The sequence below is a fragment of the Staurois parvus genome, unplaced genomic scaffold (genome assembly GCF_062004578.1).
Source record: "Staurois parvus isolate SC_StPar_1 unplaced genomic scaffold, SC_StPar_1.0 ptg000394l, whole genome shotgun sequence".
Taxonomy (NCBI): Eukaryota; Metazoa; Chordata; class Amphibia; order Anura; family Ranidae; genus Staurois; species Staurois parvus.
Window position 1 is genome coordinate 9,469,986 of NW_028318190.1, and position 16,723 is coordinate 9,486,708.

The following is a 16,723-nucleotide window of genomic DNA, read 5'->3' on the forward strand; positions in this document are numbered from 1 at the left end:
GCCGCAGTATATGTACATTCTGGCTTCAGAATTTAGAATACATATCTGATACTTACCAAAATTATAATAGATAACTTACAAACGATTCCCTATTGATAACAAGCCACTCCAGGGCTCACTGTCTATTGTAACAATGTCCATAGAAAAGATATGAAAACATCTTTCCATTCATCGTGGCACATGCCAGGTGCATGACTGAATACATTCCATTTCTATTACCTTCTCAAAGTAAGTTAGGCATACACACAACAAAAAATTAACAAGAACCACCTAAACAAGATGTTTTAATGCACAAAAAAAATGTCAGCTACTCAATGAATGAAAATTTACATGGATAGCACACAGAGAGAGAGGTATTCACCAAGTGCACAACAACAGAATTCCCCAGCACACGCACTGCCATTCCAAAAAGAAGATCTGTACTGACCATATAGGTTTTAAAATGAATCAGCAGTTAATCCTTTTTGTGTTTGTTGCACTGAATGCATGCACATAAAAAGTCTTCAGGTGTGTTTTGCTGGCCTTTTTTTTAATGGGGCATGCACCGCAGGGTGTGTTGGAATACCCAAGATCAGTTTGCTTTCAGTACAATTATGATGGTTATACACATCCCACTGTTGTAATAATTGATTGGAAGGTTACAGCACTTTATAGAGAATCCTTGACAATGCCATATATCTTATACAAAAATCTGCAAATACTTTCAATTAAGTCCTCTGATTTTAAACTAGAAACCAGTTAGATAGGTTGCATGTGTATGGGGGTTTAGTATATGCCCCTCCCACTGTGCACCATCTAAGATGGTTGAGAAAATGTTAATTGGTTAAAGGAAACTGAGCAAATGCCAAACATGCCATTTCAAGCGTTCATTGCAGGTGGACGTTTGAAAGAAGTCAAATGTTCAGCAGGACATGTCACCGTTTTTTTGGGATACATCAAATGCTGCCAGTTTGATCAGCCAGAAACACAAAAATCAATGCAATAAGGAAGAGCATTCAGATTTGTTTAATGTAATATGATTTAATTGTATAAATAATACATTGTATGTTCTTTACTTGGTAATATTGGTAATTTGATAAGTCGACAAGACAAACATAAAATCTTATCCTGTAAAAAAAACCCCAAAAAACACACAATTAAAAATAAGGGGATGTACCAATATGGCCAACATTAGTCCAGAGAGTAATGGCTGTTCAAAGGGTATTATGCATCTCCACTGTTTAGTCCCTCCTTATGCAAGGGCCTTTACACAGTTTTAATTAAAACAAAAAATACTGCACAATTAAATGTTCATATGTCAGCTTCCTACAGCTTAGTAAATATCAAATGTTTTGAGCCAAAATCTCAACACAGACATGGGCAAATCACTTTGCACTGTGTATAGTAGGAATATGGCCTGCCGTATCACTGTGCATTGATACTGCACAGCCTGTTCACCTATATCACTGACCCTGCTGCCTTACATGTTGAACTATGCATGCAATTCGGATTCCTATACCGCAGTGCAAGGAAGTCTAAATGAACACGCTATAAAATTATTCTTAAAATGAATGTCTAGCCAAAACCATTTTTCTTAGTTCTTGATTGAGAGGGTATGGATTAGAATCATGGTCAGGTTTTTATGGCTATCCAAAGCTCTGTTAAAAGATATTTACATTCACTTCCTGTCCAGCTGGCAGCATTTTAGCAAAGAAGAAGCGAAGGGATACTTAACACTTATCCAGGGGTGTAGGTTTACAAGGAGAGATGGACTCCGCTCAAACCAGCCCACATGGATTGAATAGAGTGTGTCTGTGTTGGCCTCAGCCCTTGCTCCAGCCATGCCATTGACACGTTTCGCCCCACCCATTGGGTCTTGGTCACAGAACCTGAGCTCTGACCAAGACCCGACGGGCGCGGCAAAATGCGTCAGAGGGCATGACTGGAGTGAGGGCTGAGGCCAACACAAACACTCTCTATTCAATCCATGTGGACTGGTTGGAGCGGCATTCATCTCTCCTTAGGAAGACTCTTTCTTAAGAGTCCATTGAGGGACACAGGAAAGCTAATCTTTGGGTTATACTGCCACCTACATGAGGCCCAAAGCTAGCCCAACTTAACTATTTACTGCTCCAACGTGCGCTTGCTGAGTGTGCTTTGTTAACTGTATGTAGCCTTCCCATCCCACTCCTGGAACAAAATAGAGTTGGGCTGAGCGACGCTCAACCATTCACAAGACGCCTTGTATTCTCTGAATGAATACAAAGCTTCCTCTGTTTGGCTGAGGTGGAGAGGTGGGCAAATGACAGCACAATCTCTGCCTCAGCTAATCAGAGAAAGCTTTGCATTCATTCTTTCAAAGCTTCAGCTACATACAGATAATGCAATAGTTTGATTGGGGCCAGCTAGGCCAATAAACATAGGACATTACATTAAACATGAAATTTAAGAAAATGCTTTCTGCAATGGAGAAGAGGAAGGCTAGGACCCCTGTTAGCTTTTTATTTCTCTCTGTGCCTCTTTTGCAAATGTACCCTTACTTAAGGTGTCAGGAAACTGCTTTGAGCAGGACAGAAGTGAGGGTAAACCTCTCTAACAGAGCCCCAGATAACAGTAATAATCCTTCCTCCAATCTATAATATCTTATTTATTAGAACGTTTATGGCTAGATAAACACTTTGATTTTGAACTGAATTCATTTTTCACTATAATTTTTACAAGTGCTATACATTGCTATGAAAGGCAAGAATTCCAATATTTATAGAATATGAATTACAAGAAAAAGATACTGTTGCACAAGGATTTTTTCACTGTATCTCAGACAAGCATTGTTCCAGAGCAGCCATGCCATATAAATTGGCCAGCTCCACCCCTCCTTGCTGCAGAATGAGTTCCCTGCAAGACACGTTGCTCTGAGCCAGCTCTGTGAAAAGAGCCTGCAGCACAGTCACTACTTCTAAGTCGACAGACTCTGGTGAAACCTGGCTCAAAAGAGATAGCACACTGTCCAACCAGCCAGACTCTAGTACTAATGGAGACAACCAGTGCAACAAAGGAAGGCAGGCAGAGAATGCTTGTACTCCAAGGAACCACAACTCAGATATATCTGCCCAAGCATCAGAATACTCCTCACAAAGCATAATGTGATATTTTCCTGTGTCTGGGTCATTGGATGCAACGTGAGAGCAGCTTAAGAACTGAATGGCAGCCTTGAAGAAATTTCTAGAAGCGTCCTCCTGCAAAGCTGAGAGAAAAAAAAATATTTTAAGCTTATTTTCTTTTATTATACTACATTTATTTGTCTTAAAAAAACAGCTTTTAAAAAAAAATGCCTAACTTGACTCTCAACTGTGTTACACTATGCGGAACTCATTACTACTATTGTGTTTCTCTCGGTTACAAAGCACTTCTTTGAAAATGCGAACAGTTGATGAAGTTTTGTAATTTTGTTCCTTTCTTACACTGTCGAAACTTCAATAAAAAAAATTGGAAACGAAAAAAAACCTCACTTTTTAACTTGCAAAAGACAGTTACAAAAATCCCTCAAAAAAACAAAAAAAATTAAAACCTGAATAAGGGAACCTTGCATATAACTATGAAACAAAACATGGATGGATCCACAATCCACTATATTGTATGCTAACTGTAGCTGCTGCTCAGACTTGCAAATTTTACAACAGCTTCTCTCATTAAACTGCTTCAGTCTGTCAGTATATTTCAAGTTCTCTTTGGGTCATACCAAAGCATCTCAAACAGGTTGAGATCTGGAGTGAGACTTGTCCATTCCAGATCCAAATCACCTTCTGATTTAATACTGGGTTTTGTGTCATTGCCTTGCTGACTCACCAAATGTCTATGGAGCTTCACTTGACAGACCACTATCTGAACATTTTCCTCTAAAATGGCTAAAAACAGTTTAAGCACTGATTCACACCTGTGTGTCTTTGAAATCACACTATTTCAGCACAAATTCAATGCCAACTATTAATGCGATTTCACGTGCGGCTTCATTTAACAGATGTCAATGCAAGTTCCAATGAAGTCGAACAGAAACAGTACAGGAACCTTTTTCAGAGTCGCAGCAATTTGAACTGTTCCATTGTTACAAATGGGGAGCGACTTGTCATGCGACTTTGAACTGTCAAGTTGCATGACAAGTCGTACTGGTGTTAACCAGGGCTGAAAACAAACTTACCATGGAATGTGTATATGCAAACTCTCCAAGAAGGGGAATCAAGTAATTTTTCTCCCGTGCCCGAAGGAAAGAAAATTACATAATCTATGGCTTGCTTAGCTACTATTACCACCTATTACTTATAAAGCTCCCATACCTGTACAAAACTTTAATTGTATTTGCCATTACCATTAAGCTAAATGCAGCCTACTGCTCTTTGCTAAAAGCCTAAAGGGGACTATCTGCTACATGCTTAGAATAAAGCTAGCCATAGATGGATCGAAATTCAGCCAATTCAGCAGGGACCGGCCTAACTTCTTCGAGAGGTTAGCCCATACATTGGGCATTTTTTTCTTTTTCCGTTCAACCAGCTGTATTAAAAATTAGGGACATGCTAACCATCTTTCCAAATGTAATTAAATAGTTGTATTGTATTCTTCCCAAATGAACTACTCATAACTTTTTATATAATTTTTTTTTAATATCCATTCACGCTCTACTTCATCCTCCACTACCTCTACTAACGCACTCATTGCCCAATAGATTGCAAAACATACCCTCCCAAAATTCACCAACAACTTACTATCTGCTAAAATCAAAAGATAACTTCTTTGTACTCTTAAGCTGGGTATACAAGTAGCGAAATTCAGCTGGTTCGGGCAGGAACTGGCCGAATTTCGGTACATGTGCAGCCCTGGTCTGCTCAAAAGAAGCTGGTTGACTCGGTCAATACGCACATCATTTCTGTGCATGTGCGTTTTTTTCCCCATTAAACCCACAGGTTAAATGAAAATAAATAAACTGTGTATACCCTGCTTTAGACTTCTCTTCTGCCTTTGATACAGTTGACCACCCACTCATCCTGAAATTCCACTTCATTGTCCTTTGCAACTTTGCTCTCCTCTTACCTATCTCACTGCACCCTTAGTGTCGCTTACAACTCTACCTCATCTTCTCTTCTTCCTCTTTCCATAGGTGTCCATCAAGATTCTGTCCCCAGGACCTATTCCCTATCTACACCTCCCCCCTGGATCAGCTGATACCATTTCTATGTTGACACCCAAATCTACTATCTCTCTACACCTCTGCTCACTTCATCGGTGTCCTTGCACATCACATTTACTAACCGACATATCAGTATGGATGTCACACCACTTTCTCAGACTCAATCCCCTTGTTCTCTCTTCCTTGGCAGCTCCATCGAGATTATTGGTACAATTATTAGTTCCTCCCATTATTCCAGGGTGCTAGGCTTAATCGTGGACCGCTGCCATTGGCCCCATGTTCAAGCACTGTCCAAATCTTGCCACCTTAACCGCTGTAACGTCTCCAAAATACATCCCTTCTTAACCAACGACACCAAAAAGCTACTAATTCACTACCTGATTATCTCTCGCCATGACTACTTCAACTTCAACTTCCTCCTCGATGGCTACCTTTATATAGACTATTCCCCCCTTCAGTCCATCATGAATGCCACTGCCAGACTCATTCATTTCATTGTACCAAATAGTGAATAGATAGGTGCTTACTCAATACAACATATGTCAAATAATAACACCCAACACTATATGAGTGATATGTTGGTACAGAATAACTTAAAGTCCAAAAAATTGAACATAGGGAGTGAATAACAGTCCCATATGAGGGTATCCCGGAGTACAAAAAAATTCCTTTTCCACCACGTGTGCGACAGGTGAATTCCTCAGAACTTATTGACCCCTGTCACAGTGGTCAAATAACGCTCTAAGGTCAAGCAACTGCAGGCTTTTATAGGATGGACCTCCTGGTCTCCTTCATGTAGATGGCTCTCCAAGGAACAGAGGACATAGACCCCCCAAATAGATGGTCATATGACCCTGGACAAATGAATAATGAATGGGTTCCCAGTTCTAGGCTCTTCCCAAGATAAATCTCCAATGCCCTTAAGATGGATACTGCTCCAGATAGCTTCTCCTTGTAAGCCAGAATCTTCCAACATTCAGCCTGATGCGTATACAGCATGAATGTGCAGGGAAAATGTGAGCATGCTGTGTATGTGGCTTGTCACACTGACACCACAAGCCGGCTTCATAGGACTGTTATTCACTCCCTAGGTTAAATTTTTTGGACTTTAAGTTATTCTATACCAACATATCACTCATATGGTGTTGGGAGAGCACTTTGTTATTATTTGACATATGTTGTATTGAGTAAGCGCCTATCTATTCACTATTCGGTACATTTTAGTGTTTATTCACCAATTAGGGGCAGCTGCTATCACTGCCTGTAAAAGGCCGTCATCACTTATATTTGGTTGATTTATGATATACCCATAAGCTTGATTTTACAGATGCCACAATATTGCTTTGTAATCATCCGTTTCATTAACTACTCAGTGCCCACTAACCTTCCCTGCCAAACCCCACTGGCTACGTCTTGCCTAACAAATTGGAAAAAAAAAAAAATCAAAAAACACAAAGCCATCCATAACTCTGACTTAAGATAAAACATCAGCCTTGTTACAAAATATCAACTAAAACGTCCTTGTCACTCTTCCCAAGCCCTCCTACGCCTGAGCTACCTTGTCACCTCTTCCCAAGCTTGCCTTCAGGATTTTTCCTGAGCCTCTCTCATCCTCTGAAACACCTTACCCCAATCTGGCCAGCTATCCCCTTACTCTCTCCACCTTTAGGAGATTCCTGAAAACTCATCTCTTCAGGCAGGCCTATCCAACCTCCACCTAGTAAACTGTACTTTTACTTTATTCATCAGCTCATCACAATTATTTCCTTTTGTATCACTTGACCCTTTTATATTGTAAGCTCTCACGAGCAGGGTCCACTTTTCCCACTTGCACTGAATAGTATTGTAAATGTACAGTCCCACTTCAGTTTGTAAAGCACTGTGCAATCTGTTGGTGCTTCATAGATCCTGTATAATAGCATCAGTGTCTAAATGTGTTAAACCTGCACATCCATCTCTATTGAACAGTTTTCCAATGTAATTCAGTATGCAGGTGTGCTGGCTTCTGAATGGTTCATACCAAATATTACTACATTTCTGTGGGAAAGCTGTTATGCACATTTATCCATCTTCTAGCTTCAGTTAATTTAAAGTGGAGCTAAACCCATACTTAAAAAGAGAAGTTTAAGCTTTTTTTCTAGAAGTTATGCTTACCTACGTCAAAGGAGTGCAGAATAAACTGCACTCCTTTGATTCACAGTAGAAGTACAGCCAATGAGCTTTGGCTGTACTTCTCCTTTAAAAAAAACAGTTACATTTCTGGCAAGCCAGGAAAGCTAACTGTCACATTTGTGCGGTCAACCAAACTGTCAAACCATCAAATGGCTGGTGTCATACTTGATCATATGTGCGGCACCATGGCAGCTGCAGATCGAACAGAGGCTAAAATGGCAGCTTCCTTGGCTGAAGATGAGGAGAACAGCTGTTCTAGATTCTGTGTTTTCCAGTTTTGATAAATTGCCCTCACCGAATTTTAGGGTTTCAGGGCTGGGCATGCACTTGTCTGCAAGTCCACAATTATGCTAATATACAATACTCTTACTGGGCTTGACAATCCCTATCTCAACCAACATCTGTTTAGATAAACTGCACAAGAGAACAAGAGAAGAAGCATGCATTAGTAAATAAACATACCTGGAGTTTTAGCCAATAACCTGCTTATCATCAGTCCCAAAGTAGAAATATTTGCTGCCAAAGTCATGTGTCCTCCATTTAGTAGCAGGACAGGAAGAGACTGCACCAAAAGCTTCAACAAAGACACAAAGCAGCTTTCCTGGCTAGTACAAGAGAAGGAAAAGGTAACAGAAAAAAATAACTATTCTCAAAAAACAAAAAACCCCTAAACAAAAACACTAACACACACAAATGAAAAATTATGCAGCACAGTATGGTATTTCTCACAGTAGATGAACAAGGACCTTCATGGCAGGGCAAAACACAAATGATACAGTCTGTCAGCAGTGTTAATACAGAAGTTTTGCCTTAACAAGGTTTTAATAAATGTTGATCCCGTCAGTAGATGCTTTATTTTTCCTCTAACAAGTTGTTGAGTAAATGTTGCAGTTTCAGGTTTGGAATAAAAACATTACACTGGTAGAGATGCTTACAATTGTTAGCTTTTTTTTTTGTTAATGGCCAATACCTTTTCTCCCAAAAGAAAAATAAAGCCAGCTGCTGTAGTAAATGCTTAAACAGTGTTAGAGTTGGGCTTTTCTGGTTTGTCTGTCATTTATGCAAACAGTCCATTTAACAAATACATGTCGATCCTAGGGCCACTATCATACACTCGAATAGTGTGGATGGAGGAATGTCCACTGCCAGCTGCCTGAATGGTCAAATAGTGACTGCATCCGATCAGATGCACTCACTGTTCGTCCAGTAATTTTTCTCCTGGCTCAGTCGATTTTTTAATCGATTTTTTTAAGCGGAGTGGTGCTTTCAGGGCCATGGAACTCCCGCGCACATGTTGCCATCTCTGCCCAGCCAATGACAGCAGCTGGTGATCAATACCCAGACAGGGAGTTCAGGGGACAGAGCATGACTGCATTCAATGCAAATATACACTGTGTGCACAATTATTAGGCAAGTTGTATTTTTGAGGAATAACTTCATTATTGAACTACAGTGAGGTTATGGCTTTCTTAGGAGAATATCTATGTGTGCACAATTATTGGGCAACTATTAGAGTACAGAATTATTAAGCAACTAAATGAAAATTTCCCTATCTCACTTGTTTGTTATTCTCACTTTAAGAGATGAAAATAAACAACTCACAATTTACAAATAAAAATTTCTGACATTTAAAAAAAAGATAAAATAAATCTGTGAACAATATAGTCACCCTTCTTTTCAATAACAGTCATAAGCCTTCCATTAATGGAGTCTGTCAGTTTCTTGATCTATTGACTATCAACTTTTTGTGCAGCAGCCACCACAGCCTCCCAGACACTGTTCAGAGAGGTGTACTGTTTTCCTTCACCATAAAGTTCTCAACAGAGTTTAGGTCAGGGTGAGGAAGGGGGCCATGTCATTATTCTTTCATCTTTAAGGCCTTTACTGGTTAGCCACACAGCGAAGTACTTTGATGCATGCGATGGAGCTTTGTCCTGCATAAATATCATGGTGTTCTTGAAAGATGCAGACTTTTTCCCTGTACCACTACTTGAAGAAAGTGTCTTCCAAAAAATTGGCAGTAAGCTTGGGAGTTGATTTTGAGTCCATCTTCAACCCGAAAAGGTCCATCCAGCTCATATTTAATAATACCAGCCCATAACAGTACCCCACCTCCACCTTGCTGGCATCTGAGTCGAAGTAGAGTTCTGTGCCCATTACTTATCTAGCCACAGGCCCACCCATCTGGTCCATCAAGAGTCACTCTTATCTCATCAGTCCACAAAACCTTTGAAAAATCTGTCTTCAGATATTTCTTGGCCCAGTCTAGACATTTCATCTTCTGTGTCTAGTTCAATGGTGGTCGGGTTTCAGCATTCCTTACCTTGGCCATGTCTCTGAGCACTGAACACCTTGTACACCTTCTGGGCACCCCAGGTAGTTTGCAGTTCTGGAATATGACAGCACTGGAGGATAATTGGTTCCTGGTAGCTTCATGTTTGATTCTTTTCAAATCTTGGCAGTTAACTTGTGTCTTTTTTTCCATGTTTCTTGTGACCCTGTTGACTATTTGCAGCAAAACATTTGATGGCTCTGTGATCACGCGTCAATATCTTAGCACTTTGGAAGACTTTTTACAATTTTTGGCTTTTCAGAGTCAGTTAAATCTCTTTTTTGGCCCATTTTACCTGAGGAAAAGAAGCTGCCTAATAATTATGTACACCTTGATATAAGGTGTTTATCTCCTTAGGCCACACCCTCCCTCATTAAACAAATACACATCACCTGCTATGCTAAAAATCCAAAAAGCATTCAAGTTTATACAGCTTGGAGTTGGACAATATGCATAAAAATGATGGTTTAGTCAAAATACTAATTTGCTTAATAATTGTGCACACGTTGTAGTTCCGCTTTAAATCAAAATAAATACAGGGCCATTATCAATATACATATAGAGAAGGGATAATGTAAATTAAACAGTGTTTATTATTACTTTAACTTAATCAATACCTGCTCTTGAGTAATTCTCTAAAACATATTTTAGTAATATACAACATTTTAGGTCAATTTCTCACATTAGCAAGGACTTGTTTATCCCCAGCAGAGCATGCATCCTTGCAACATCGTGCATTAAGTGCAACTATGTACTGAAAACATCCAGGTACACTGGAAGTAGAATACAGTTTCATTCAGGGTGTTTTAGACTATAAATTAGAGCTGCACACAATGGGGTCAAACTGGAATATTGAAGGATGTGTCAACTATGTGAGGATAAAGGGAATAATAATGATGAATAGTTCATAAATAATGCAATCCTGCTGACTGGTATAAAGTTAAATATCAAGCATTTCTGAGACACGTAAGCCCAAGATTCCATCTGCTTTCACTAAGCATTTAACCCAAAGACATCTTTCAGGCAGTCTTAAAGGCCAGAACCAAGATTACAAATCGGTAAAGAGAAAGAGTGTATATCAGTAAAACCAACTCTAACAAAAACATTATAGAAGGGCATGCAAAAACTAAATCACCTGAAAAATTTGAAACCTAAAAAAAAAAGGTCACAGATTTGAGACGCTCATACAAAAAAAAAAACAAAAAAAAAAAAAGACAAAACCAAACACCACACTCACCCAAAAAATAATTAAAAAAATACAGCAAAACATACCCAACAAGTGCTGGCTCAGTCACCGCCAAGTTAAGGAAGACACCACAGCAGCTTTGCATGCTCAGTTCAGCCTCAATTCTTGCTTCTGCTGACAGATCATCTTTCAATGAGAACACCTCCCATTGATATTTGTAGTAGTCACATAACAATGCAGGGACCCCCTCAGAGATCAGTATCCTTCGTGGTAATTCTTCTGCACTTAGATGGCACATAGCAGGAAGCAGGAACCTAGCAAGTAAGCCAAATGGCAATTAGAAGGACATATAAGAAGATCAGAAAACAATTTTGCCAATTACATAACAGCCAAACATTCATTCACTTCAGCTAATAAGACCTTATTATAAAACTTACTTTGACCTCTCTCAAATAGCTAAATAGGAAGACCTGCCTTCATTGTCACCACTTGAGCAGTCTGTCTTGCAACAAGACATGCTAAAAAGTCTACAAAAAATATTCTCTAGTCAGAAAATAAACTGATTTTAAAGAGGGAAAACCTGACATTTCTCTTCAAGTTACACACAGAACGAAGTGTAAAACAGAAAGCCAATCAAATGCTCAAAACCAGATCAGGCTGCCATCTGTACACAAACGTATACACAACTTTGTTCCAAGAAGGCAATAACTTCATGTGTCAGTTTTAGGAAAATCATTTTGCAGACTTAAATTAAAAAAGGCAACTGCAATTAAAAAAAAAAAAAAATCTAAAATGGTTTGTGAAGAGAGTGTTCTCTTGCTATCTTTTTATAGAAGAAAAAAAAATTAAAATCACTGGTCGGTTAAAGAGATTTACGTACAGTATATACTTCACTAATCCAACGTTCAAGATAATTTGCTCATACTACTGCCCAAAAGCAATGCTTGAATAGGCTGCAATGCTAGCTAAACAAGTGACCTGAAAGTAGCATTAAACAAAAGGAAAAAAAAAAAAAAAAAAAGGGTCTAAAGCAGGGATGCAGTGAAATTGTGGTTGCTGAATTGCTTCGGCCGAAATGAGTCCTATCAGCAATTTGCTGATATAAAAAAATAAACTGATACAGGCGTCGAAAATATCCTTTGGCCAGTGCAGTAGAGGAGAGGAGATTGAGAAAGTAGGTGCCACTGTATTTTGGTTCTGCCCTGCAACGTTCTGACTGGGGAGAGATGTGGGATGCGCTGACCCCTCCTCCTACACGAGGGAGCTGCGCAGTGATGCCTTAGCGCATGCCCAGTGTTAGTGGCCATGCCACTTGATGGACTGAGCTATGCTACTTTTAAGTTTACTATATGTGAGGGGAGCAGGCTATGCATGGAACTGGTTTCAGGGGCCGCAGGCTATACATAATGGGTCCTGACACCCATCCCATGCACAGCCTGCGTACAAATGCTGTACGTCAGGTGCGCAGGCTGCGCATGGGATGGGTGTCGGGTGCACATAGGATGGGTGTCAGAGGGCGCAGGCTGTGTGTGGGAAAAGTGTCAAGTAGTGCAGTCTGTGTATGGGAAAGGGATCAGGTGGCGCAGTCTGTGTATAGGAAAGGTGTCAGGTGGTGAAGTCTGTGTATAAGAAAGGTGTCAGGTGGCCCAGTCTGTGCATGGGATGGGTGTCACCTGAGACCCATCCTGTGCGCATTCTGCGCACCGGACACCCTTTAACTTCTTCCCAACTGGCCTATTGTACAATAACGGCCAAGCAGAAACCTCGACACAGTCGATGACAGATCACTACACCGGCCCGCTGCCGGTGTCAGTTTTCGGCCAACTGCATCCTGAATTTTCGGTTTTGGCACCAGAATTTTCATTTTGGTGCACCCCTAGTCTAAACATACATGTCAATTTAGCAACTCTCGGTTACAGAATTTGTAATTATTTATTTGCCATTATTTTAGGCACACATATTGGATACAAATTTCCAATATCAAAAAGTAATGGAGACTGCTTTCTTGCATGAGTATACACACGCACACACACCTCATACCTTATGGCATCTCCTGGCCATACTGCTCCCCAGTTGCTGCACAGTAATGCCACCTGAGACACTTCCTTAGGTTGAGCTCTACAGGTAGCTCCCCGTTGAAACAAAGTCCTCATATAATGTATCAAGAAAGGAAGTAGCTGAATGACCTCTTCCTTAAGACAGTAGGTTTCCTCTGCCAGCCATGCTCCAAGTAGTCTTACAGAAGCCAGCACAAATGGATCTTCAACTTTCTCCCATCCAACCTAAAAGAGCCAATGTGAGGCTTCAAATGAAGTAAATATCAACTATATCACTTTTTTTTATCTGATAATAGTCAGCATTATTTTGACAGAATTAATCTGAAGCACAGAAGAAACACCTTTTGTGGAAAAGGTTAAAACACACTGTTAGCTCTGTAGTGTACAATGAATGCAAGATGGCTAACCTGTCAGAGTCTATAAAAGCATGTACAATATACTATTATGACCACGGAAAGAATATTGTATGGCATCAAATAAGTTTTCAGGGAAAAAAGAAAAAAAAAAAAAAAAAGGAAAAATTTTGCATCAGTAATTCAACATACTCTCTTAGGTTCAGTTCACATGCCTGCATCTGAATCGCACAGGAATGCGCGATACCCCAAACACAGATCACAAATGCGGTGTGTTTGCCAGTACCTGATCGCATGGTACTTTTGTACCATGGAATCAGGATGCAGTGCGTTTTAAAAACTAGTACATGCGCTACTTTTGATGCAGTGTTTCAGCCACTTTCAAAATGAATAGGCTCAAATTGCACAGCACAGAACTGCATGTGAATTGAAAAGGAACGCACAGCTCTTTCCTGTTCAATTCAGATGTTGGCATGGTGTGAACCAGCTCTTAACTACAGGAAACATCTGACCTCTGTGATTGCCAACAAGGGATTTGCCACCAAGTACTAAGTCATGTTTTGTGAAGGGGATCAAATACTTATTTCCCTCATGAACATGCAAATCAGTGCATAATTTGTTAGACATGCATTTCTTCTGAATTTTTGGTTGCTATTCTCTCGGTGTTACAATACATCTACCATTCGATTTTTAGACTGATCATTTCTTTGTGAGTGGGCAAACATTCAAAATCAGCAGGGGATCAAATACTTATTTCCTTCACTGTAGATGCTATTGGTGCTTGATCACACAATGATCTACTATATCAGTGATTCTCAACCTTCCTAATGCCGCGACCCTTTAATACAGTTCCTCATGTTGTGGTGACCCCCAACCATAAAATTATTTTTGTTGCTACTTCATAGCTGTCATTTTTCAGAGGGAGGAGTAGTGCCACATCATTGGTATCAGTGGGAGGAGTAGTGCCACATCATTGGTATCAGTGGGAGGAGTAGTGCCACATCACTGATGTCAGTGGGAGGAATAGTGTCCCATCGTTGGTATTAGTGGGAGGAATAGTGCCACATCGTTGGTATCAGTGTGGTGTCAGTGTGGGGGGGGGGGGGGGGGGGAATAGTACCCCATCATTGATGTCAGTGGGGGGAAATAGTGCCCCATCATTGGTATCAGTGGGAGGAATAGTGCCCCATCATTGGTATTAGTGACACCAATGATGGGGCACTATTCCTCCCACTGACACCAATGATACTTACCTTGCTGACCCCTGCTGCAGCCTGGGCTCACTCCATCCCTCTCCCATCAGCAGCACCATCTGCACAGTACAGACACTTACCGGTCAGCTGTCTTCCTTCTCTGGCTGCTCTCCTCCTCTTTACTCGCTCCAGAAGCTCCCTCACTTGATCTTCTTTGATCTTTGCGCTGCCGCTCAGCTCTTCCTCTCCAAGCTCCACCTCCTCGCCAGTGATTGGCCGCCTGTGTGCATCTCCTGAGCTACAGTCCCGGCGGCCAATCACCAGCGAGGAGGCGGAGCTGATGAGTGACCCCGGGGGTGTGGCCAGATTACAGGGGCGGCATGTCATCCTGCCCACACATCGCAGTCCAGGGAAATGTGGGCGTATCTGCATGTGGGCGGACCCACCTGGAGACGGATAGAGGAGCAGTGTCTCAGTTCCTAAGACCACCGGAAATATGTGTTTTCTGATGGTCTTAGGCAACCCCTGTGAAAGGGTCACGACCCACAGGTTGAGAACTGCTGTACTATATGCTACTTGTGTTTCTTACACCAAATAATGTGTTTTATCTGTTTAGTGATTTATCACTAATCAATCACATTTAGTAGTGCAACTAAGCTTAAAAAAATTGATGAAAACCTAGCCTATAACAAGTATGTGAAAAAGTGCTGCTCTCCTACTACAAAGATGATTTGTAAAGCAGTCATGACCATTACACAAACCATCTTATACAATCTTAGTCTGGCCAAGGTGGAGAGGCGGGTGAGTGATGTTATGATCTTAAAAAAAAAAATACAAGTCTGTTCCTGATGGGCTGAGGTTCCATGCAAGTAACTCTCCATTTCAAAATAGCAGGGGAAGATGCTAGCACCTCTCCAGGAAGAAAACAGCACTTACTATATGTAGAAAATGCAATACAGTGTATTACAGAGGCCCCAGCACCATACTGTTCTGGCATAGTAAGAATTTGTTTTACCAAACTGATTCAAAGTATTTAGAGTGACAGGAAAGCTGGAGTTCTTCTTTAAAGACTATGCAAAAGTTGATAACACCACGAAATACCTGCTGCAAGTAGTACATCACTGCTCCACAAGCCTCTTGTATAACTTGAAGGAGCTGCAACTTCTGGTCCTCTGTTAGCATGGGATGTGCCTCTTCTTTTGCACACTCCTGAATGCCCACCTCAATCAAGGAATAACAAGCTGAAGCAACAGCTTGCCTAGAACTGAGTGGATTAGGATCCTCCAGTGCCATCCTAATCTCAACACAAGCCAAGTTTACCAGTAAACAGAAAAATCTTCCCTTCTCTTTTCCTTCAATGAAAATCCAAGAGGAAGCATAAACTTGAGAAAGTAAAGCTCCAAGCTTTAATGCCGGGTCTCTCTGGGAAACAATAAGCTTACTTCTAAGGACTTTAAATAAACCCATACAAAGATGTTCTAAGCAGTCTTTACCCCAAGAAGTCTCAGTCAAAATGGGTGAAGGAGGTAGGAACACAGGAAGAAGTTCTGCTAGGTGGAACTTACGAATGTCCTCTTCTTTATTAAATTCTTCACTTAGCTTAACCAATAGGAGTTGAAGTTCTTTTCGACTTTTCTTCCAGGATTTTTCTGGCATAGAGGTGAGCAAAGTGGTTAAAACGTTAAGAGCATTTTCCCAACCTTGACTGTGATTCAAATAAGCTTGACATAAAGAAGATATGGTGCCTCCAGATACCAAGTGTTTAATCCCTCCAGGAGCAGCCATAATGCCCATGAGGCACTGATAGGCATCCTCTGCCATGGAAGAATCATTTTTGGATTCTTGTTGGCTCGATGCACTTACAGTTTCATTGAGAATTGGAATTTTATTAAGAACCTGAGGATGATTGGCCAGAGAGAGGTCACTGCAAAAACAAGCCAACAGGGTCAAGCCAAGACTTCGAAGCATGTACTCAGGACACCCATCGGGTGAAGATTTTGAGAAAAGAAGCCGGTTTGGGAAGGAGAAACCAACTGCATCAAAGATTCTGCGCCTAGTTCCATCATTCAAATCTGAAGCTTTGGCACACTTTGTCACCTAAAAATAAATAAAAACCATTCCCATTACTATTGAGATACAAAGCAGTAAAACAAACCTATAAAGAATATAAAAAGATAAAAATAAAGTGATTGTAAAACAACCCATTAAGTTTTAAATAGAAACGAAAGGCAAAACATTTATTTATGTTGTGTACAGATATAAAAAAACACAA

General features: G+C 40.5%; 1 protein-coding gene across 2 annotated transcripts in view; it reads right to left on the reverse strand.

The window, feature by feature from the left end:
- Positions 1 to 256: 256 nt before the first annotated feature.
- Positions 257 to 16,723, reverse strand: part of NCDN (neurochondrin) — a 29,402-nt gene continuing 12,935 nt past the window's right edge. For both annotated transcript variants that reach the window (XM_089686326.1, XM_089686327.1), the window contains exons 3-7: positions 15,553 to 16,548; positions 12,889 to 13,130; positions 10,935 to 11,162; positions 7,793 to 7,935; positions 257 to 3,223 (exon numbers count right to left, since the gene is read on the reverse strand). In XM_089686326.1, coding sequence (XP_089542452.1) covers positions 2,787 to 3,223; positions 7,793 to 7,935; positions 10,935 to 11,162; positions 12,889 to 13,130; positions 15,553 to 16,548 — 2,046 coding nt within the window. In that variant the 3' untranslated portion in view covers positions 257 to 2,786. The remainder of the gene's footprint in view (positions 3,224 to 7,792; positions 7,936 to 10,934; positions 11,163 to 12,888; positions 13,131 to 15,552; positions 16,549 to 16,723) is intronic.